The sequence below is a fragment of the Furipterus horrens genome, unplaced genomic scaffold (assembly GCF_987537825.1).
Source record: "Furipterus horrens unplaced genomic scaffold, mFurHor1.1.pri manual_scaffold_9, whole genome shotgun sequence".
Taxonomy (NCBI): Eukaryota; Metazoa; Chordata; class Mammalia; order Chiroptera; family Furipteridae; genus Furipterus; species Furipterus horrens.
In genome coordinates this window covers 36,871,434-36,895,363 of record NW_028327179.1, presented here as the reverse complement: position 1 = coordinate 36,895,363, position 23,930 = coordinate 36,871,434, and the positions used below count along the sequence as shown (strand labels likewise).

The 23,930-nt window shown below is 38.0% G+C and overlaps 1 protein-coding gene across 1 annotated transcript; it reads right to left on the bottom strand.

Moving 5' to 3' along the window:
* Positions 1 to 3,482: 3,482 nt before the first annotated feature.
* Positions 3,483 to 23,385, bottom strand: STEAP4 (STEAP4 metalloreductase). Its single transcript, XM_090287260.1, has 5 exons — positions 23,295 to 23,385; positions 8,823 to 9,280; positions 7,639 to 8,166; positions 6,051 to 6,215; positions 3,483 to 4,497 (listed from the first exon to the last, which is right to left on the bottom strand). The coding sequence occupies exons 2-5, from the start codon at positions 9,276 to 9,278 to the stop codon at positions 4,234 to 4,236; spliced, it is 1,413 nt and encodes a 470-aa protein (XP_090143386.1). The 5' UTR covers positions 9,279 to 9,280; positions 23,295 to 23,385; the 3' UTR covers positions 3,483 to 4,233.
* Between the last annotated feature and the right edge of the window lie 545 nt (positions 23,386 to 23,930).

Sequence of the window (23,930 nt, the reverse complement as noted above, 5' to 3'; positions counted from 1 at the left end):
AACCAAGAAAAGACTGCTGACCTTTCTGAATGTACCAGGAAACTTGGAATTAGCTTACAAGAGGCTATCTCCCAGGTTATTTAAAGACAATAGTGGAGCAGCTGACCACCAGGTGCCTCTGCATCTTGCTTATGCATGAACTTTCTCGACTGTTTCCACAGCCAACTTAAAGGGGAAACACTCCTTCCCTATGGACAAGGAACCTTTCCCAGAACTAGCCTCACTTTACCTTCTCTCACTGACTTTATCTGTAGCCAATATAAATTCTTTCAAAACAACTTCCATCTTTCTTCTCCAACTTGATGTGTAAAAGGACTATCAGCCCCAGGACTGAGGACACGTTTATCTTTTCCACCTAGCCCTGCTCTTGTGGTTTAGACTACACGTCCCAGGACAGGTTCTTTCTCTGGCCAGCATAGTTGTATGACTCCATAAACCCTTTGTTTTAGAAAAGCTTACGGCCTTAACAGTTTTTTACTTATCAGTTCTCTGGAGAATTGTTGATGAGGATTAACTAAGATAATGTATATCAAGGTTTTAGCTCAGGCTTTGCTCATAGTATTATATACAATAAATGTCTTGAAAAGCTTTCCAAGATTTTCTTGTAACAGGAAACATGTAGAACTGGATGCGTTTGTCCTGGTTGGGCTAAGGTGGGGTGCACTGTCCATGCTTCCTTTTTCTCTGACTCCCCAATTCCTTTTCTCTTCACTCTTGAGCCTTCTCCTCCCTCATTTGGGTCTTTTTCTTACTTCCTCTTGTCTGAGAGTTCAGGTCTTTGCTTTGAGCTTCAGGAACAATAATGCATAGAAGAGTAACTTTCTTTCCTAAATTCTACTGAACGAATCTTTAGAGGAGCAGAGGGATTTTCTCTATTGTAACCCTAACTCATTGTACGAAGTCAGAGCAGGATTGTATGAGGATATCTTTGGTGTGTGTATACAGGACCGGTGGTGGTATAGGGCATGGTGTGATGAGATTGTGAGCCCTGTCTACCATTCCATCCTGATTTGGGGAGGAGTCCATTAATCAGTATCATGGCTCCTCTATGACCCCTGAACAAGAAACACTTTCCATTTCTAATTGAAGTAGGTTTGGAATAGGGGCTTTTCTATTTGCTTCTAGCTTATGCTAGGTTGGCAGCCCTCTCTATCAGTTTTTATTTTGTTTTTGAAAGAAGGATGATACCCATCAGAGCTGAAGCTGTCCAGTTGTGCAGGGAGTTTAGCACCTGGTCCCACAGACTGAAATCCGACCTGAAGTCAGTTCACTCATTGAGATATTGGCCCTATCTGGGTGGCATCCACCTGGAAGAAGGCAAGTCCAGTGAGGGGTAGTATATTCACACCCATCGGTTTGGCCAGCTGATGCTCTCTCTCCCTGAAGGTGGAACTGAAACGTGCAGGGTATTGGAAAGCATCTCTGAACTGAGCTCAAGCATTCATTGCATGGGGCTGCATATCCATTAATGTGCTTTAAAACCCATGTAAGGACCTCTCCTTTTCCTTACTTCTGAAGAGAGGTATTTTTAGTTTCATTTGCTGGAACTAATGTGATTCAAAATCTTTTAATCGGTTTCTTTGTAATTCTGATGAGTTAAAAAATGCCAGAATTGAACAAAACTAAAAAAATATTTTTAAAATAATGTTTAATGAGTACACATTTACAAAAGCAGTCATCTTATAACATGGGGAGAACATATAAAAATAAAAGGTCTATGAGCTTAAAAAAATTTTCCCAGAATACAAGAAACACACCAGTACTGAAGAAATTTAGTCTAATTTTTAAAATGTAGAACAGTTTGGATCTGTTAGAAAGAGTACAGCTCATCATTTCCATCTATTCCAAACTCATTCTTTCCACCTTAAGTAAACCAGAGGGTTTGGCCGTGCTAGGATGGTCTCACCTGGCTTGATGGTTTGGGGAGGGAAGAAAAGGAAATGCTTTTCTGTTCAGCAAGCATGTGGGGCTTGGAACCTTTGAGGTTGAGGCTGAGGGTCAGGCCCAGCAATGCAGTGTTGTTTCAAAACCACCAGGGGGCGCTCTCTAACTTCCAGCTTCACGGAGAACTTTTTTTAAGTACCCAGGTAGAGCATTTTTGCTAGGCTAGAAAAGGAGGGTCCATTTTACTCTAGGAAAGCTTTGCTACCTAGGTGTAGTAGTTCCTATTTTTAGTGATAGATTGTAATCCAGTGAAAACATATTACTCTGTTACTGAAAAGGAGCATGGTTAACCCAAAAGGCTTTTTTACATCAGCCAAGATAGTCCTTAACCAATTTTCTAGCCAAAGGGCAGGCTCCAACCCTTGAATACTTGGCTGTCTGGCATAAAATAGAATGGATAAGTAATGACAGTTTCCCTGTCCTTCCCATTTAAGCTCTAGGGTTGGCACCACACACCACAGCTCTGCTCAAAGTCTTTGTACCCTTGCTGGGTGGATCAAGGATACATTGATGATCATATGTTCTGTGTATCATCTCAATGAACATAAATTGAAATAAAAAACAAAATCTATAAGGGTACGATGAAACCAACACCCTTATCTAACACCAATGATATTGACAAGGTCACCTTAGAAATAATTTGGCAATATGTATAAAAGCAGTTTAATTTTGCAATCCCAATTCTTGGTGAGTGTTCTGAGGAAATAATATGAAATATGAAAAAAGTTGTAAGTGCTAAATTATCCTCTGAAATGTTATTTGTTTTAGTAAAAAATGCACATAACCTACATGTTTAATTAGGGCAGTAGTTAATAAATGTCTATTTGATACAATATTATGCGTCTGTAAATTCAATACATATACCAGATAACTAAGAGAACAAAGCTGCTGATATATTAAGTGAAAAAGATACAACATCGAGTATACAGTATACATAGAACTATTTCTAAAAAGCTTTATAGAAAAATATCCTGAATTATGGATGATATTTTAATACATTTTCATTATTTTGTATACTGTCATGTAGAATATATGATAAAAGTAAAAAATAAAAAGAGAGAGAGAGAAAAAAAATAAATGGTCTTGATAGAGCAGGTGAGAAATGTCAAACCCAAAGCCTTATTATTCTTTCGGGATGTGGGAAGATTGTGCATAAGGCTCCTTTTAGCTCCATGTATGAGCCAGGAAGGCTAATCCTGGTGAAGGTCATCTTGGAAATGGAACTATCAGCACAGAAGAACAGAGAGAAGCATCCTGCATTCTGGTGAGGATGTGAGAAAGAACCAAGTCTCATGGAACAGCTACTGCTCACATGTCTCTGCACTAAGACGTGCTGCAATCCTCTCTAATCTGTGCATTTGTCACACACATTCATTATTCATTTAATTTCACTGCTTAAAATTATAATAAACTATGACAATTATAGAAGCTACTTCTTTTTATGCTAGAAATTCATTTCATAGATGATTAATAAAGAATAATATCTGGAATACATTATTTACAAAGCATACCACAATACTTAAATAAACCAGACATACTCTAGTGGGACTTCACATTTATTTAGCTTACTATCTAAAATTCTTGTTTATTGCAACTTTTGTGCATGGGCTTTCATTAACCTTTCCTTGCTCACTGTACCTTGAGAAAACCCAAGTGGGTATCTTTTAAGTTTAACTCATTCTTTCGTGTAGAGGAGGGATCTTTGGACAACTGTATAGATTTGCATATTTCTGACCCGTACTTCCAATAAACTGTAGTATTTTTGTTGTGCTGTAAAACAGTTCTCCACTCTACACATTCATATTGGTAAAATCAAAATCAAAGAGCACACTTAACTACAGAATTCACTATGGCAATATTTATAATCATCTTCCTGTCCAAAAATAAAAAAACCCTCATTCCTTTTACTTCACTTGGTGCTCCTCTTCAGGCATACCTACTAAAGCCTTTATCAGTGGCCACCCTTCTCCTGTTTTCTTTTTGCTCCACCAGAGTAGGAAGTTGCATGTACTTGCCCTGGAATTTACGAGACATTAGGTTATGCAGGGTACCCACAACAGGAAGCTTTTCAATATGAAACCACAAGGCTAATCTGGTTCTCCAGGTGAGGCCTGCATGAATTCATCACTAACTCGAGGTAAAATGCTGTTTTCTTCCAGTCTCTCAAGTTCTCAAAGTCAGGCAACATTTCCTTCATTATTCACAAACTTCAGGCCACGGTGGGAGAAAAATGTTTTCTTGACTGAGCCCATTGTTTGTCTCTACAAACTGGGTGAATTGAACATTGCTTTAAATATCTGTTTTTCCATTCATTGCCAAGTCTGATAATTTTGAGTTCCTTTCCCATCCCTGTCGGATCCGTGTGAGGGTCTTGTCTATACATGGCAGGATGAGGATGAACTTGATCACCAGCACTGTGCAAGGAATGATGAGTGCTAGCACATAAGCTGAAGGAAGATACCATCTGAGATTTGAAGGACTGAGGAATCTCTTTCCGCCATATATCAGGGTGTGAGCAGTGCACAAGATCAGGGTCAAATAACCCAGCTTGGACTATAAAAGCATGAAACAAAAATATGTACATTAACTCTGTTTACATTTTACAGCACAACACTCTAAGCCAACTAAGAATATTTGTCAACAACAACAAACCTTTGAAACCTATCATATTTGGAACACTTTGCTAAATACTGAGGAAAGCATCAACCCTCCAGGATGATAAATATTTTATTAAAAAAAAAAAAAAGATTGTGCTTACAAATGACATGGTGGTTTCATCTTAAGCTGGCTGGATGGGAAAGTTTCCCAGGAGTAAACTCTTTTGAGTTTGAATAAATAAGATACCATACCTTCTTTTTCAATGGTAAAACTCGTTCCTTAATTACCTTTTCTGGAGGTCAGAGATTAATAAGATACAGTATGTCCTCAAGAAGTACCACATTAATATACATTACTGAGTAAAAGCAGATACTAGTTAATTTCTATCACAATAAAGAGAAATTATCAAACTTTACTTTGGTCTGTTTTGGCCTGAATACTCAAGCTCAATGTTTATTTCTATCTTAGTGCCTTGAATAAAGGTGTTGACATGAGAAAATGTTGACTGTATTTGGTCCCTGGAAAAAACTGTAAGACTTTTGAAATTCGAATAGTTTTATAAAATTCAAACTGAATGCCAATTACTCATGGTCTTTTCTATTACACTGATTCATAATAAACATGCATCAAAAATAATTGGGAGGGCTTGTTAAAACAAATTGCCAGTTCATATGTCCAGACTTTCTGATTCATTAGGTCTGGGAGGGCCTGGGGATTTGTGTATCTAACAAGATCCCAAGTGATGCTGATTTTACTGGTCCAAGTACCACATTTTGAGAACCACTGGTTTATAAGAATATTTAAGGCCCTGGCTGGGTAGCTCAGTTGGTTAGAGCATTGTCTAGATACATGAAGGTTTTGGATTTGATCCCTGGCCAGGGAGTATATAAGAATCAACCAATGAATGCATAAATAATTGGAACAAAAAATTGATGCTTCTCTCTCCAAAATGAATAAATTTAAAAAAATTTTAAAGAATAGTTAATAATCCCCTTTAATAAGGTATCTAGTGGTCGATATGTGAAAAAAAAACAAATTTCCCTGTTACAGACCAGCATTGTGTCTGGTATGATGACAGTCTAGTATATCTTGTTTTTAAGGCTTTAAACTTTGTTTCAGTACATTGCTTTATAAATCAGTATGTCCCTATTCTAAAGTTGATTTTCAGAAGTAGAAATTTTGTCTTTGTGTTTCTTTTCACTTTGTACCAAGTACACCTCCATAAAATATAATATTTGTTGGTGCTTTTCACTCTGTACTTGTAGCTGTAGTTCTGGGAGAGTCAGGAATCTCAGATGCCCTGCTAGGAATCAAACCATTATGGAATCTACCTTTTGATAGTTTAGCATTTTCTAATTTGAACTTCTTTCAGTTGCTGTTTTTATAGGATTGCTAGAGAAGTCATGGAGCAAAATGAAAATTTATGCATGGTATGAGAGAAAAATGAGAATGTTTGAAAAGCAACACTCATTTTGCAATTAAAGTAGATTAAATTTTGAGGTCCTTACCTGGACAAATCGGAACTCTCTCCAGTTGACCATGTTGCTAACTGATGGCAAGGAAGTGATCCCCAAGAGGACAAAAAAGAAAAATCCAAGGATTCCCAAAGACAAATATGAATCACTAAGCCAGGCAGAAGAGGCACTAAATGGATTTGCTTTCTTTTCTATTGCCTGTGAATAATTATAAGCAATTTTTAATAATTACATTTTAAAATAAACTGTCCAAACCTTCAAGGGGACTAAAAATACCTCTGCATGGTTTATTTGCTCAAGGAAAGTTATATGACATTTCTTAATAATCGTTTGAATATAATTGTAAAGAAAAATGACCCATGGATATGGACAACAGGGTGGGTATTGAATGTGGGAGTGGAGGGGTGGGGAGGGGTGGGGTTGACAGGGCAGTGGACAGTAACAGGGAAAAATTGGGAACACTGTAATAGAACAAGATTAAAAAACAATAAATTTTTTAAAAAGAAAAATACACCTGGAAGTATTTTTCTTGGTAGAAAAAGTAATTGGTTTTACTGGAAGTTCATTATAGTTGACTCCAGGAGTTGTATAGAGAGTTTTAATTGGCCCTATAAATCCTAAAACAAGGTAAACATGGACTTAAACCTTCTTTACCATATGGTTTCTTGTTTCCCAAGAAAAACTTGATATTCTCAAATGATTACACCAAGATTTTGTCTTTCTGCTTTATATGTTGATTAGCCACACAAAAATTTTAGTTTTTTTCATATTTATTATGTGTAATACAACATCGAGTCTGTCATACCACAGATGGAGAGAAATCAGGCCCCTTTAATGTGATTCTCACCCCAAAATTTCCCATGCATTTGTTAGGGAAATTATGTAGAGAAACCCACAGAAGCAGCATCAATGAGTTATTAACTAATAAACTTTGAGACTTAAGTACGATTGGTCAAAACGAATTATTTCCTTATGAGAGCTAATGTATATAGACAGCCCTTCCTCTGGGACTGCTTTTAGGCTCCCTGAGTTGACTGACTCTGAATATTTTGGTTATGCAGAAAATGGTATTTGCCATTTGCTTAGAAAACTAAATAATTGAGGACAATCCCACAAGCCACAACATTAATGGGGTTATACACACTGTTTTGTAAATTTGTTTACATGCTTGTGACACATGCTGGCATAGCCCCCTTACTTACAAAACGGTTCGTTTTGACTTCCCAAAGGAAGTAGCGAGCATAAAAAGAGAAGCTTTAAAATGCATTGGTTTATATTTATTAAATGTGCCCCAAAGGAATTTAACTAGATGTCACTACGTTTCCTGAGCCCTCAACACTGTCAGTTTGTCAGGATTCCAGTTCTGTGGGAACACAGATCTAGACCCAAGGGAACCGGGGAATCTAACCTGGGAAGGAATCCAACTTTCCTTCTCAAGTTAGATTCACTCAAAAACAAACAAACAAACAAAAAAAACAGACATGAGGTGTCTAATTTTAGTTACTTTAAGCAATAAAGGTGCTTAGAAGACTGGTTTTCTATCCTTGTAAAATGGACTATCATATAGCAAGTTTCCTCTTTGACTTAAGTAATAGGAGAGTACAAATGAGTAGAGATTCACCTGGGTAGCGGTTAGGTTTCCCAACCTCCATCGTACGTAATAACGAATAGGAATCACAAGTGTGTAAAGGACGTGAAGAAAGGCAAATCCCAGTGCCAGCAAGCCAAGCTGCTTTCTGCAGAGCATCCAGTGGTCCAGCCAGTCTGGGAATCGGCGGTATTTGGTACCTCGGTACAGTTGCAGAATGGCAGCAATCACGCCAGGGAGGTAAACCAACGCGAGCAGGGTCAGCGCAGCTATTGGAAAGACGCGATTTGGAATGGAAACAGCCAAGCGGAATGTGATGTCTTTCTTTTCATAAACGTAAGAGTAGATTACTTCTCTGACAGCACAGTAGACAAAAAAGAAGACGCACAGACATACAGACAAATAGAAGGGGAACTTCCACATTGGAAACAGTTGCAGGGGGTAGTTTTCAATTTCCTGGGCTGCCCCGAGAGATCCTCGATCCAACGGTGTCAGTCCAAGAGTATGAACTATATCCATCACTTTCTGCTTGGCTTTGCTATTATTTCCGCAGACGAATACCTGAGTTAAAAAAAATTATTTTTGTATTTTTTCTTTAATAATTATTTTGAAAAGTCTATATAAGTACTGCTTAGAATGAGGACATGTGGTAGTGAACTGCATTTCAAACGAGGCTGTTGAATCAACATGTAATGAGATGATGTTTTAAATTTGCACATGTGTGTTGGGTAGTTAAGTACCAGGGTTTCAAGCTGAGAGGGGTTTCGGGCACATCACACTGATAAGGCAAGCCTTTGTTTTCCACAGTGGGAACAGTTTCATGTTTCTTCTGTATTCGTGGGTGCCCCATCACTTATAGATTGCTTCTAATCTCAGTGAATAAACGGACTAGTTTCACACAAGGTAATGGGAGCAGAAAGGATATCTAGCAACAATTTTCGGTGTGTTATTGTCTAGTACTAGCAAGAGGCCTCCAGAGACTGACACCATTGGGGTCCATCAAACCAAAAACTTTGCAGACAGTGGGAAATTAATCACAGATGACCACCCTACTTGGTTAAACTCAAGAAAATGATTCATGGCACATATTAGCAGAATGGAATATTGAGTGGGTATTTTCTTCTGGAATTATATTTTGGAATCTGTGAGGTGAGGGCACGTTAAAAAATTCATTTTTTAAAGATTGAGTGTGAAGTAAATGCATTGTTTTATCTTACCTGCCGACTTGCATCCAGTGCCCCTGACTGCAGAGCCCAGGCCGAGAGGGTGTTAAATGCTTTCACTACATGGGCTCCTGGCACCAGCTGAGCCAGGTACTCTGCGTTGGATTCTGGGTACTGATTGACTTTGAGGTTGTTGCTGACATCGACCAATATTTTCCCATGGAGAACCTCAGTCAGTGCTGTGAGAAAATCATAATGTTCCCTGTGGATGACTATGATTATGGTGTCAGATTTCTGAGCCGCTTCTGAATAGCTCAAGACCTCAGCACCGGTGGGCAGCAGACTGGACATCCTGGGAGTTCGACTTCCAAAAACAACAGAATAACCACACTGGAGCATTTTAAGTCCCAGTGATCTTCCAAAATCTCCAGTTCCAAAAATACATATAGTCTCTTGCTTTTCTGAAGAAATCATAGTAAGAGGAAGTGTATCTGTAGAAGTTTTCTCCATGACTGAAAGATAATAATAAAACAAAATATGAATGCTCTGGGCATGGAAAAATTAATGAGAATTATCTCCAGGAAAGAGTGGTTGGCTGATGTTATTCTAAACTTATAGTGAATTTCCCACAAAATTTGGAAAGAGTAAAAATTGTCATATGTATTCTCATGTGTTTATTTAACAAAATTATTGATAAAAAGTTCTGTTGGATAAAGAGATGCATTAAAAAAACCAAGATACTGGTGGATGTTTTAAACTGTGCACATGTTTTGCAATGATATTACATTTATTGAACACTCACTGTTCCAAAAGTTCTCAGTCTGCCTGACTATTCCTTCTCTTCTCTATTCTTTTACCCTAATATACTATTTTTCTCTCTCTTATGTTGGGATGAACATTTGCAAGCAAGACACAGATTTGATCAAGTTGCTGGTGTCCTGTAATGAAATGGATGATGGGTTTATTGATGTAGCCTCACTTGGATCATCTTAGTCATTGCAAAGAGAGAGTGATTCTGGACTTACTTTGAGGAGCCACCACATCATTTATTCTAACCTGCCATAAACATTTTTAAAAAATAAAGATATTGACTACACAGTACTATTTTTGTTTTACCTATTACTAGCAGCGTGACCTTGAGTAAGTTACTCAAACTCTTTGTGTTTCAGTGTCATCATCATCTTTTCTAAAATCCTCACCCAAGGATATGTTTTTACTGATTTTTAGAGAGAGAGAGAGAGAGAGAGAGAGAGAGAGAGAGACATCGAACGATCGCCTCCTGTTCGCACCTTGACTGGTTATCAAACCTGCAACCTAGATGTGTGCCCTGACCGGGAATCAAACCCGGAACCTTTTGGCGTATGTATGAGATGATGCTCCAACCAACTGAGCGACCCAGCCAGGGTTCAGTGTCATCATCTCTAAAATAAAAAATTTATAGTACTTAGTTTGGAGACATTGGAAAGACCAGATGAATTGGTGTATCTTAAAACAGTTTTTGAAACACAGCAAATTGGCTATTAATAGATTACTTAATAATCTACTAATTATCTAATTAATCAATCTATTAATTATAATTTATATAAATATAAATTAAGGTTTAATTATGCTTCTATAACTGTGTTTTTTGGAAATACATAACATTTATCTGAAACAGCATTCAATAATTCTTAAAAAGCTTCTGGTGTACTCACTTCTTATAAACCCTACATGACATGGCTTTAGAGCATATGGATTTATCAAAACATAGATGTAAAAACAGCTCAAGTGTGAATTTCTCTCATTTGTAATTCTTAATATTTCTCTCTTAAAATGCAGCTTGGCAATCCAATGTAACATACTTGGACTGTTATCCCAGCCATTAAAATTTATTTTCACCCTTCACCCTTCAGAGACATCCCTGGGCAAACTTAAGAAACAAAACCAGTAAGGAGATATTAAATATCACTGGCTGACTTAATAGAATGAAGTATAGTTATTCCATCAGGCAGAGAGTTGCTCCTTATCAAGCTGTAGAAGTTCTTAGGTTGATTGTTGTCTTGGCCACATCTTGAGCTCCACATCAGATCCTCCTGGTTCAGTTTCCAGTCCTGGGGCAGAAACTGAGTGTTGCTCAGCTTCCAGTGCCTACAGAGGCTTACGTTGGGGCCCTATATCTTACATCTCCTGATTCTTGTCCCGGTGCTCGCATAGCCTTCAGCTATGTACAACGCATGGGGCTGGTGCCCATAGACCGGTGGGGATCAGGACTCCATAGATAAGTGGTTCCCTCTCATATTCTGGCACACAGTTCTGACAAATTAAATAAAGCTTCTCAGTAAGACCCACTGGATCAGAGCACCGCTCATCTGCAGCAGTGGCCAATGTGACCCCTCTTCCTGTCTTCCCCCCTTCCCTGGTTTGTGCTCCTGGCCCCTCACTCCAGCTCCCTGAAATCACTTCCCTAATAAAGTCTCTGCACACAAGCCTTTGTTGCAGCTCTGCTTGCAACCCAGGAAAATACAACATTTTGATTATTTTTTTATGAAAAAAGAAAAATGATCAGACCTAAGGTTATCATAACTGAGATGATGAAATAAGATGTAAAACATAAAAAGTTAGTAATTATTTGGAAGAATTTAATTTCTAACTCTTGGGGAAATATTCTAATAATAGGAGTACATAAAAATGAGGTGTATGCATGCTCTAAACCACAAGAGAGGTCATTTTACAGTAAGCACTACATAAAGAAGGAAGTTACACCCATTTCAGACTATAACTCAAAGTAGCTCCCGTGTGAAAACATGGATTTATGGAGGTAGTAAGGTTTCTTGTTTAAAAACGTAAAAAAAAGAAGTTTCCTAGTCCTGTTTTACTCTTAGATGTAGGCTGGAAGGAATAAAGAAAATGAAAGAGGTGGTAAACAGGAAGCAGAGTTATTAAGGGAAAGATGAGTTAAAGCAGTTACAACACAGTGGTCTCCTCTCTCTCCTTCAACTCTTTGTAAACCTCAGTTAGGTAACAGCAAACGCAACAAGAATATCTCCTGGTTTGGAAAATCTCCAGAACTGGTTTTACCTCCTTTGGAAGGGAGGCTCCTTGAGAGGAGGGCCAGACATGTAATGTGATCCCACAAGGTGTTTGTAGAGATTAGAGACAGGCAACCAATGACGCAGATGCAAAGGTGGCCAAGATGACTATGAAAGCCTTGGTAGCAGCCGGCTGCCACTGTGTGTGTGTGTGTGTGTGTGTGTGTGTGTGTGTGTGTGTGTGTGTGTGTGTGTGTGTGTGTGTGTGTGTGATAGGAGGGCCAGGTGCTGGTTATGCAGTCTTGCCCATCGTTTTGGAAACCTGAGTCAGCATTCTTCCTGGGTGTTCCTAACTTGGCATGCTAGATTCAGTCTGGTGTGTGTGCTAGTTTCTCTCAGCTCCCAGAGGTCAGACATCAGAGAGGTTCAGGCCACTTCCCACTTCAGAGGATTTTAGCATAATAAAACCATGAGAATGTCCAAACAGGATTACAAAAATTGCATATATTAAATGCTTGTACTTAGCAAATAAATATATTAACAAAAAAATCTTTTTATCTGAAGTAATGATAGACCCACAGAAAGTTGTAAAGATAGTACGAGGTCCTTGTGCATCCTTCACCATTTCCTCTGTAATGGAAAAAAATAAAACGAAGTAAACATTGCTAAGACAGTCACGTTATATAAAATAAAGTCAGGAGGTTACTAAGGAAGTGGGACCTGTACACATCTTATGCCTCAGTTCTCAGAGCTGCTAAGTTGCTAAACCTGTTGCTAAACTCAGCTCAAGGCTGACTCACAAACATCCTGGAATAATGACTGCACTGTGGACGCATATGAACTTGACCTCCTCTTTGTTGTTGTTACTCCCTCGTTTGCATACAGAAACTAAGAAATCTCTGTTAACCTAGTCCACAATCCTTCATTTGCATGAAAGAATTACATCTGATGGTTTTTACCTTCTCTCTGGAGGGCAGCTTAGGTTGCTACCTGAATCTGTATCCCAGGGATTTGAATCTTTTAAAACTCCAAATAAACTTTTAAATTGTTTCACATGCTCAGATCTTCCTTGGTTAACACCTCCAGTAGTTATATTTTACATACTTATAGTACAATATCCAAAGTGGGAAACTGGCATTGGTATAAAGCATGTGTATAGTTCTATGTCATTTTATCCCATGTATAGTTTCCTGTATCCACTACAGCATCAGGGTACGGAACTAGTCCAGCAATACCTCTTTATAGTGATACTTGTCCCTCTCCTTTGCCTCCCCTAGCCCCTGCAAACCATTAGTCTGTTCTCTAACTCTATAATTTTGTCATTTTGAGAATGTTATATAAATAAAATCCCACAAAATATAACATTTTCTTATTGACTTTTGTTGTTGTTGTTGTCACTTAGCATAAACGCCCTTGAGATCCATCCAAGAGGTCTATAGTCTGACCTCTTCATTTGCTCATTTGCTACCTGCATATTTGGTTTGGTAAAAAGTCTCTTTATGTCTTCTTCCCTTTTTTAATTGGGTTGTTTGCTTTTTAACTATTGAATGCTTTTAATTCTTTATGTATGCTAGATATGAGTCATTTGTCAGGTATATGGCTTTCAACTATTTTTTCCAGTCTGTAGCTTTTTTTTTTTTGCTTTATCATCTTAAAAGGGTCATTCACAGAGCAAGTTTTTAACTTCAATGAAATTCAATGTTTTTTTGGATTGTGCTTTTGATATGTCTAAGACTTCTTCACTAAGCCTAGGTCCTAAATATTTTCTCCTTAAGGTTTTATAGTTTATATTTTACATTTAAATCCATTATTCATTTTGAGTTAATATTTGAATAAGGTGTGAGATTTAAGCCAAGATTCATTTCCCCCCTATCATTTGTTTAAAAAGATCATCTTTCATTTAATTGCTTTTCACCTTTGTAAAAATCAGTTTCTGCACATGATTGGGTCTGTTTTTGGGCTCTCTGTTCTGTTCCATTGATTTATGTGTCTACCCTTCGCGTTTAACCATAGTTATATAATGAGTCTTAAATTGGGTAGACTGATTTTTCCCAATTTATTTTTTGTTTTAAGAATTGCTTTAGACATTCCAGTTACTTTGCCTTTCTTTTTTTTTAAATAATTTGTTTGTTTGTTTATTTTTTTAGAGAGGGGAAAGGAGAAAGAGAGGAAGAGAAACATCACTATGTGGTTGCCTCTCACTTGCGCCCTCAACTGGGGACCTGACCTGCAACCTAGTCACGTGCCCTGACTGGGAATCGAACCAGCAACACTTGGTTCGCAGGCCGACACTCAATTCACTGAGCCATGGCAGCCAGGTTACTTTGCCTTTCAATATAGGTTTTAGGATAATCTGGTATATATATATTAAATGCTTATACTTAACAAATCAGTGCTTTTTAACATATTCCAAAAATTAATGCAAACTGTTTTATTTAGTATGAATTTAATATTTAAAAGATTAAATTCATATTAAAACATAATACCCATGTACAAATACCTAATAAATGGATACAAAGTTAAAGTTGTATGATGGACTTATTTTCATCCTAGCAGTATAGTTCTGTATGTGCATAGACCTCATTTGGAGAATATATCAAAATAAAAATTTAAAGTCCTTGTGTATCAGTAGCTAGGGACAACATGGTTCTTTTTCCCTCCCCAGTCCTGGAATAGATTTATTTTCCATTCCTCTTAGAAAGAAGAATAGGGTTCAACAATCCAACTATACACCTTCTAAAAGGTACATCCTTGGAAGACAGGCCATTTGTTTCCCCTAATGTTTTCATAGAATAAAGAAGGAAATAAATAAATACTTATATACAGAAGATCATTTGTAGAAGAGAAAAAGAAGAAAAATCTGTCTCTCTCTGGTGCAGATAGGCCTGAAAGAAGAAATTAGCCTTCATAGATTCCTCCTATATCTTTCATTCTGAGAAATCCACAGAAAATACAAATTAAGGTGAATTATTTTATATAAAGATTCAACCTTATTTACATTATTAAAAGTCTTATTTGTTTTTAAGCTCACTCAATTTTACATATGTATATACAAACAAAATGCAAAGAATATTTCACTTAGAAAAGGTTTGAAGGTAATCATAAAAACAATTATAAAGACAAAACTATCGACATTACAGCACACACACTATTGAGTAATAGAACTAGTGTGCTGAGAACCATGACAAAATCATAAGTAGACAAGAAAGACACTCCCCTGCCCCCACCCCCGTCCCCCACCACAGAGTTTGGTTTGGAGAGGAATGGAAGGAGAAGGGAGAAGGTGGTACAGGCAGAAGTCTTCCTGGCACTCCTTCCAATCTTTCATTCAACCACCAAAGCAACTTCTTAGAATCACTAAGGCTTAAAGAAAATGGAAATATGCCTGCAAAGGATTACAAGAGACACCAGTGTTTTCCAACCCTGGTGCACATTAGAATCATGGGGAAGCTTTTGCAAAATACTGATGACCAGACTCTTGGAGTCTGAATCAATTGGTCTGGGGTAGAACCTGGGCATTGTTTTTTATTTTTAATTTAATTTAATTTATTTTAAATTTAAAGCTTCCCCAGATGATTCTACTATAGAGTCAAGACTGCAAACCATTGCCTGTTAACTTTCAGTGGTTCTTTTCCCTGGTCACCATTAAAATCATCTGGGCAGCTATTAAATGCTCAGGCATCACCTGCTGAGATTCTGAATCAACTAGTCTAAGGGAGAGCTCTGACATTTAAAAAAAAATGAAACAATCGATTCTAAGGAGCACCAAGGGCCAAGAACCACCAGGAATGAAAAAAGATGATATCTTCTTTGAAGAGGGACAGTAGGAGGAGAAAGACAGGGAGAACAGTGTGTCAATGAGCTTGTAAGGAGATGCAGAAACATTTTACCCGCTTTAAAGTTTTCCCCCTAAGTAATTATGGACCATATTTGAGCATCTAGAATCTTACTGTTCCAAAAGCCAGAGGCAGGAACGGTGTGCAGGTCCCACAAAGAAGAGAATCGAGGGAGCCAGACTAAAGACTTGGTGTCAGGCAGCAGGTAAGCTTTGCTCTGTACCTCTCTCAAGGAATCCTTGAAGAGTTGTCTTCCATGAGCCACGAAGTCATAGTTTGATTAAATTCAACCACTTGCCCTTGTCAGGTGGCTCAAGTAATTGGAGCATCATCCCATACACCAAAATGTTGTGGGTTTGATCCAGGTCAGGGCACATACCTAGGTTGCAGGTTTGATCCTTGGTTGGGGGGTGTGTGGGAAGCAAATCAATGTTTTTCTCTCACATGAATATTTCTCTCTTCCTTCCTCTCTTTCTAAAATCAATTGACATGTCATCAGGTGAGGACAAATAAATAAATAAGTCCACTCACAAATCTACGTCAGTTCTCCTTAGTAGCCACTCTCACCTAGTGCCATACAATATCTCGTTTAGCATATGGACAAAACCTTTATTAAAGACATCCTGCCCCTTTCTACATTTGAGAATTCAGCTTTGAGTTCTGAAATGATTGTTCATATAAGATTTCGAACTCCTTGGACAGTATGTCCTTTGGAGTCCCCACCGCCCCTTGATGTTGTAGCGCACATGTGCACTAATGTGGCTTGGCGCTTCCAGGGAGTCAGAATAGAAATAACACTTCTAAACTGTATAAGATGTGACAGAATTTTTCATCTTAATTTGATGCCTATAAACAGGATTTTTTGTTTTTGTATATTTTTTAGTCCTTCCTTCTGTTTTATTATTCCTTTTGAATTTCAACCTGAAAGCCCTATATGACTTTACAATATATTTATAATGTGCTGAAGGCCATCAATCAATTTTTTTTCATCAGAAGGTGTATATAGGGCATTCTGCAACTATGCCAGCCTTCTTGTGATTCAGATAATTTGTTTGCTTTTTTCTTAATCCTCACTTGAGGACATGCTCATTGATTTTAGAGAGAGTGGGAGAGAAACATTAATGGGAGAGAGAAACATCCATCAGTTGCCTCTTGTATGTGCCCCAAATGGGACTGAACCTGCAACTTAGGTATGTGCCCTGACTGGAATCAAACCTGTGATCTTTTGGTTTATGTGACGATGTTCAAACCAACTGAGCCATACTGGCCAGGGCCAGAGCATTTGTTTTGATATGTCCCAGGGACAATTGGACAATTGGAAAGAAAAAAAACCAACTTACACTAACACATGAACCTATCCAATTTACTATCTGAGCTATTTGTGTATTTAGTGAGATCAAAGCTGTTTAAGGAAAGCAAACATGTTCACATTTAAGCATATATTATTTTACTGACAAGTATACTTTATCAAAATCAAAGGACTTCAGTTTAAAAAGACCACCAATTACAGTTTATAAAAAATTTAGTGTGACCTCACAAAAATCAATGGGTTTTTTTTTTATCAATTACTTTTTTCTTTTTGTGGATGGTTCAATTTTCAGTCTATATGTTATTTGAAAATATAACAGTATATTTCTTACTTTATCCTTGTAGTTAGAAATAGGTCTGTTAGTAATAGCCATAGACTAATAGAAATATATCATTTAAAGCCCTTAATCTAAATAGGCCACTACAAGTAGGTTGCTGAAAAACTAATTATGTCAACTGTTTTGTGAGAAAATGTTATATGCCTCATAGCAACATAATTTACTGACGATTAGTTTTTGTGTTACCCACTAGAATGAGACAAAAGGAAATAATATTATTTTGTACAATTTCATCAAGTCACAAGAGCATAACTAAATATAACCTTTACATTAATGTTCTGGATATATCCTTCCACATGATTTGCTAATAATCAGAACTAGCTAGGGCTTGTGCTGCAACTTAAATGATTCTATTAGTAACTTTTTGCTGCCACCAAATGAATTACCAACACAGTAAGGTAATATACATCTATAGTATCTATTTTAATTGTACTTTAGAAAAAAAATTTTAATTTCAATTCTTGGTGAAATTCTAGTTCAGTTAAAAATCTTATTAATATACGTTTTCACATTTGAATCTCACCTGCATCTGTCAAGATAAATGAAGATTGTTTTCTGATTCCCTGGCCAAGAATTTCATTAGGTAAGTTCATTATCCACTGTCTATGCTGGTTAGTTCATTTGATTAAAGTCCAAGATTCATAACAACAAGGTCGGGAATTCAGTCACTTCTGAGTTTATTTACCTTGACCTCCATTTACATTCTAATTTCTGTGGTTCACCAAATATTTAGCCTGAGGACCAGGACCTGGATTGTCACCATCAGAAAAACAACTCTCTGTGATTGTGATTGAGTGGCATTTGGCTTGTTCACACTGCATGAACATTGCTTATTGAGTAATTTGGTGATTATAACAGCCTACTTAATATTTAGTGTAAATTAGTAGGTTTTGCTTTTCTAGGACTACTGCAGCCAGAGATATTTAGAAAGTGATTTAATCATTTCAATTTTGAGTTAACTTTTTTTAAATCAATACTCTATGAATAGTAATTAATCTCTTCACTGAGGCCACTAGGGATTATCTGTTTGATAACTGCCAAAGTGGTCTGGGGATAGAGCAGTTTGCTGTGGATCTGATCCCACCCCTTGAACCCCGCTGATGGGAGAACTTCATTCTGCTTCAAAGGTTCTCTTTACCATTTTTAGCAATCTCCTAAGGGTGGTTCCCATGTTCTTAGGAATATAGTTTCCTTCATCTTCTTTTGGTTACCATTTTCTTCCTTTTGTAACCTGGCTCTCAGAGGCAAGGACTCCCAGTAGCCACAGAACCTCTAACGTTTGCCCAGATTAGCTTGAACCGTGGGGCCGGATCTGGCCTTCAGCTGCTCTGTTTCTCACCTCAAGAGAAAAGGTGCTTTTGAAACTCCCTCCCTCTTTCTGTATTATACTCTGATAAACATGCCTGAGTGCGGTGCTGGTTGATAAATATTTTTTAAGAAAACAAATTTTTTAATTTCTCGGTTTTAAATCTCAGCTGTTGTCAGTGGTGTGGCCAGAGCTAGCTTGTCAGCTGAGAGCTTGAAATCAGCCATGATGGGAGTTTTCACACCATGGAAATCAGGAAATGCTACAAATGAAGACTTGTTTTCTTTTTCCTGAGAGAGCTGCTTTTCAGCATTCCACTCGAGCTTTCTCTCTCATCCCTTTCTCCCCAAGTCTCTGGTGTGTGATCGCAGAAATGGGAAAATAACTGGGCAGGATGATACCTTTTTCCAGTCCTGACTCTGCACAGGAGGCCTAAATCTCTTTCCTTTGGGGCCTCTCTTCTCAGAAGACTCCTAGATTCTCAATCCAAACAGAATCCATGTAACTCTCTTTACCCTGGCAAAGGTCCCAGATCCTCTTGACCCCACACACGGAGTTCACACAATTTGGGCTGTGAATTGGATCCCACTGTAAGACTCCTGGTTTCCTCAGGGAAACACATATAGGGCCCTTTTTGTGTAGCCACATCCCCAAACACTCTTCTCCCAAATATTCCAATTCCCCACACATACCTTAAAAATAATAATAAAAAGAAAGAAGGAAACAAAACAAAGCAAAAGGAAAAAAAAAGAGAAAAACCCCTCACAATTTGGGATCTCAGTCTGGGATAACTAGCTAGTGGCACACTTTCATTATTAACTGCAATGAGCCATTTACCAACCTGCTGACTGCTTTCTGCTTGACCTCTTTCCATTTCCCATACCACCTATGTCAAAACGATGGAATGGGATGAAGAAATCATTTCAGCACTTGGGTACTAAAATACTTTAGTACTGAGAAAAAAATAACTCGAAGCATAATAATGTTTTATAAGAATGATGTGATATAACTTAGTTCTTTTGAACTCTTCAATAGGCTTTATATCTTATGACATTCCTTGAGTTATTACAGAAGAGCTAAAATGTTTTACTGAAGTTAAACTAATTAAAACCTTTAGAAATTCAATATTCCAATCTTTATGACCTTAGTTAAATGCCTTAATTGTGTTTTGTCAGTCTTGAAAATGAATTACTCTTTAAACTGAATTAGACTCCAAAGTATTATAGTTACAAATTTATTATGAAACTTACCCACTATAGCAACATAATAGGGTTACTAAAATTAAGGTTAATGAGAAGAAACACCAAGGTTCCTGCAATTTCTTTATTCTTTTAAAAAACAGTTATAATAATTTCCACGGTTTACTTTATATGTACTATACAGTACAAAGCAAACTCATGCTTCTCCCCAAAAGGCAGGTAGTTGAAATCTGAACCTATGACTATATTAACCAATACAGTACAGGGGACCTCCATCTCATAACCTGCTATGCCCATAATGATCAGCATCTCCAAAAATAAGACTCAGTGCCACCAACAATGTCTTGGTAGGATTTCATGTTTTCAACTGATTTGTTGCACAGCCTCTCGGTGCCAGGCACTGTGCTATATGCAACAGGGGTTAAGTGATAAATGAGACCCTCATGGTTCTCAGGGGGCTTCCATCTTGGGGAGGATGTAGAAACATTAAATGGTTACAATATAGTGTGTAAGGACCTGAGCAGAGGAATGTGCAGTGTGGATCCCAGGCCACAGATGGGGCCCTAATCTACCTGAGCAACAGGAAAAGAAAGTTTACCAAAATCTGTGCAAAATGACTTTAGCCACTGATAAACTTGGCTCAAAGCTCTTTCCACACCCTGTCAAAGAGCAGGTGTAATGAAAGATGAAAAATCATGGTCGAAGGCTAATCAGCCCCTCTCATTGCCGCCTGCTCCTCAGGGTTGGTGCCATCACCATGGAGGAGGGAGGACGTGATTGAAGCCCCTTCAGTATTTGGAGTGGAGGCCAAAGAGTCTATCTACTTTGTGTTCTAATGACCCTCTCAGAGGTGTGCTGTGTAGTTATATTAAATTACCTCTTAGCATTCTTTACACTCAGAATGATAGTTTCTAACTTTATTTCATCCTGACATTAGGATTGGGCATGTAATCTATATTTAAAATAAACACATTTCTCATCAAACTTTTCAGAAATACGTGACTGTCAAAGTACAATGTGGTAATACCATTCCACACATGGTCGACTGAACTCTCCTAGAACATTGTGGAGAAACATTTAGATTAGATGTCAATCTCCTGTCTAGTTAATTAGGGTAGAAATAATTCTTTTAATAGACTATTGCATTCTTTCTGTAGTGATATATCTCTAAAAGATGATTTTTAAATAGTGCAAACATTCTTTGTTCTTTTCTTAATGATTTTGGAAGAACAAATTGTATCTATATATACATCAGGTATGTTTTCTTATCATGCATTATTTTAAGTATTAATTATCCTTTAGTTATTTACCTAGCTTTATTCCTTTCAGGACTAATTTCTTCTTTAAAAAAGTGTTAATTAAAATCATTTTGCAAATGACCTAAAAGTCGTATTTTGAGTGTGTTTAACACATCATGTGGAACTTCTCAGGAAGTCTTCATAATTAACTAATGACCTACTTCATTTTCTTTTGATGTACAAAGAACAGTCAAACAGATGACTTTGGAGGTCTTATCTTTGTAAATCTTATTTTTACTATCTCTGGCCTCACTACAACTCCAAGAAAAAAAATCCCACCCAGAAAAACCCTATTCCTAGATTCTTACAGTAGTAATTAAAGGTAGGTGTGGATGCAGACACTTTAATGAATGACCTCTTCCTCAGAGGACCAGCCAGGGGAAACTAGCTACAAGGTACCCTGGCAAGTCTTCAAGAAGGATGATTGCATTTTTTTTTTTTTTTTTGCCAGTAGCTTATTAGTCTTCTTAAGATTTTAAAAGGAAATACTTTTTAAATAGCAGCTGACAAAAGATTCAAATGACATAAAAAGAACTAGATGGTGAGGATCATGAAATACTGAACTGTGTAGCTGATGATGACTGCAGTATTAGCTACTGGGTAGACATTAAAAAGACGATCTATATCCTTTAAAAAATAGTAGAGTGATACAGGGGTGGCTCTTCAGGAGGCAAGGAAATGCAGAGCGAATGCTCAGAGTTTCTTTAATTTTGAAATTCTATGACAAATGAATCTCTTTTTCTTAAAATTGCTTACAACTAAGCTCAAGGCCCAGTGTATACAACTTATTAACAGGCTTATACAAATTTGTTTGTTTCCTTCTAACAATAGTTAGCAAGCTTAAGCAAGGCAGAAGTCTGGAAGTTGTTCTTAGGTTAGGGGTTTGGCCTTGCACATGCTGTTTTCTGAACCTCAAGTTGCTATGTGAATGTCATTCAGCAGAACCATAAACATTGCCAAATGAAGCAAGTGCTATTACCCAATTTCTTTATACACATATACTGATAACTTTAAAACCTCAAAGCCTGACAAACAGCGAAGGCTTCGTCCTATTTTATGGGTCGGCTGTGTGGGCTATGCTGATCGAATTTCATACCATGCTAAACCCCAGCATTCTGAAAAACTAGGGGCTTTGCAAAAGGCCATATCTCAAAGAAGTTACTACTTCAAATAAATGTGCCATTTTATAAAATTACACCTACTGTATCAGCAAAAATGTTCTTTGGTGTGAGTGACATTTATGAGACTGTCATTTATAGGGAATAGGACATTCTCACATAGCAAGAAATGTGATTTTGAAAGCTGAGAGTATTCTCTGAATGATAAATATGATAGAAGTCTAAGATATGTGTATGAGAAGAGACTCTCTCCACAGCTGGGTAGTTTCCCTATAAAAATGAAACCTGTATTATTATGAAGACAGTAATTACTTGGTCATACCTATAACATTAATAAGGTTGCCAAAATATTCACACCTGCAAACATCTTTAGTCGTGGATTTCCACCTTGGTAGGGTTGGACTTTGTGGATCCTAGGCCAATACTCTTCTACTTTACATATGTGGAAACTGAGGCTGAGATGTTGAGCTTCTAGATAGAACTAGGAATAGAATTCTCCTTCCTAATTCTCTATCCAGAGAAAAACTATCTTTTTGCTGCCTCTGGACACTCCGAACCCAGGCTTAATTTACTCTTCACAATAAATTGACGCTTCAAATACTATCTGTCTGGAAAAGCAATTGCCAAACAATAGAAGGAAATGTAAATCAAGTTCAAGGATGGGATCGGTTGCATATATCAGGACGTATTTCAGCTCTTGGTTAAGGTGTGACCTCAGATCTGAGACTGCAGAGATTACCAAAGCCACATTCTTCCTGTCTCCCTTCTGAGGGACATCGCAAGATTGCTCTTATCCAGAAGATACAGAGAGGAATCTAAAGCCCCCAAGTTCTTTTTCCTTGAAACTTCTCTGCACCCTGGGGTAGACATAAGCAATAAAAAGCCATGAAGGTAGAAGCTGCTGAATTGCTTAATAAATTGCGCGACATCCTTGGCTAGCCTTTCCAGGAGAGGGTGCAGGGGCGCGCTGGGGAGTTTGCCAGCACTTTCTTCCAGTGCCAGCGGGGTTGGGGAATGGGATCCTGAAAGGAGGGGCTCAAGGTTGGCTGAAGCAGGTAGAGGAGGCGGGCCCTGTGGCGAAATGTGCAAGGCAAACAGCCAACAACGTGACCCACCTGCGAGAAGGGTGCTTCCAAGTTGCTATGGTTCAGGGCAGCTGCCGCTGGGCGCGAAGCTGGCCGGGCTGGGTAGGAGACGCTTTGCAGTGCGGCGGCTCGGGGCTGAGGCTCGCGCTTCTCACTGGTATAAGAAGGCAGAGAGGGGAGGGAGGGGCGCGAGATTTCGCAAGAGAAATGGTGAAGAAAGCGTTTCCAGGAAGAGTTCAAACTGGGAATCCCTGGCAGCAGCAGGGATCAGAACTTCCCGTTCTGTCACTGCAGTTTATGGTGTTAACAGATGTTGCCACTGATCTCTGACCAGTGAGGTTTCTAAGGGGTTTCCCCAGAGCACTTGGGATCTTTGCATTCCAGGCGGACTGAGGCCCTTTACGAAGGGCGTCTTTGAGCACCTGAGGAAACGCCGCCTGGTCTGGGCTTCTAGGTATTTCTCTTCATGCCCTCTTGCATCAATTCACTGTAAAAGGTGACATCTTTCTCCCTCTGCCTGGAAGACCTCGGTTCTTATGGGACTCAGCTTGGGTGGTCTTGAAGTTTTAATTTAGGTAGAGTTAAACGGTTCAAAACCGAATGAAAGAGAGGGATGGTGATAATACCTTATTGTTGATATATATATCTATAAATATATAATATTGC

What these genes read in the sequence shown, in the direction of transcription:
- STEAP4 (XM_090287260.1), bottom strand. Translation starts at nt 9,278, where the DNA reads ATGGAGAAAACTTCTACAGATACACTTCCTCTTACTATGATTTCTTCA. An exon ending in CACTGGATGCAAGTCGGCAG is followed by an intron (nt 8,167 to 8,822) that starts GTAAGATAAAAC and finishes TTTTTAACTCAG; the next exon opens with GTATTCGTCTGCGGAAATAA. An exon ending in GAGAGTTCCGATTTGTCCAG is followed by an intron (nt 4,498 to 6,050) that starts GTAAGGACCTCA and finishes ATGCTTTTATAG; the next exon opens with TCCAAGCTGGGTTATTTGAC.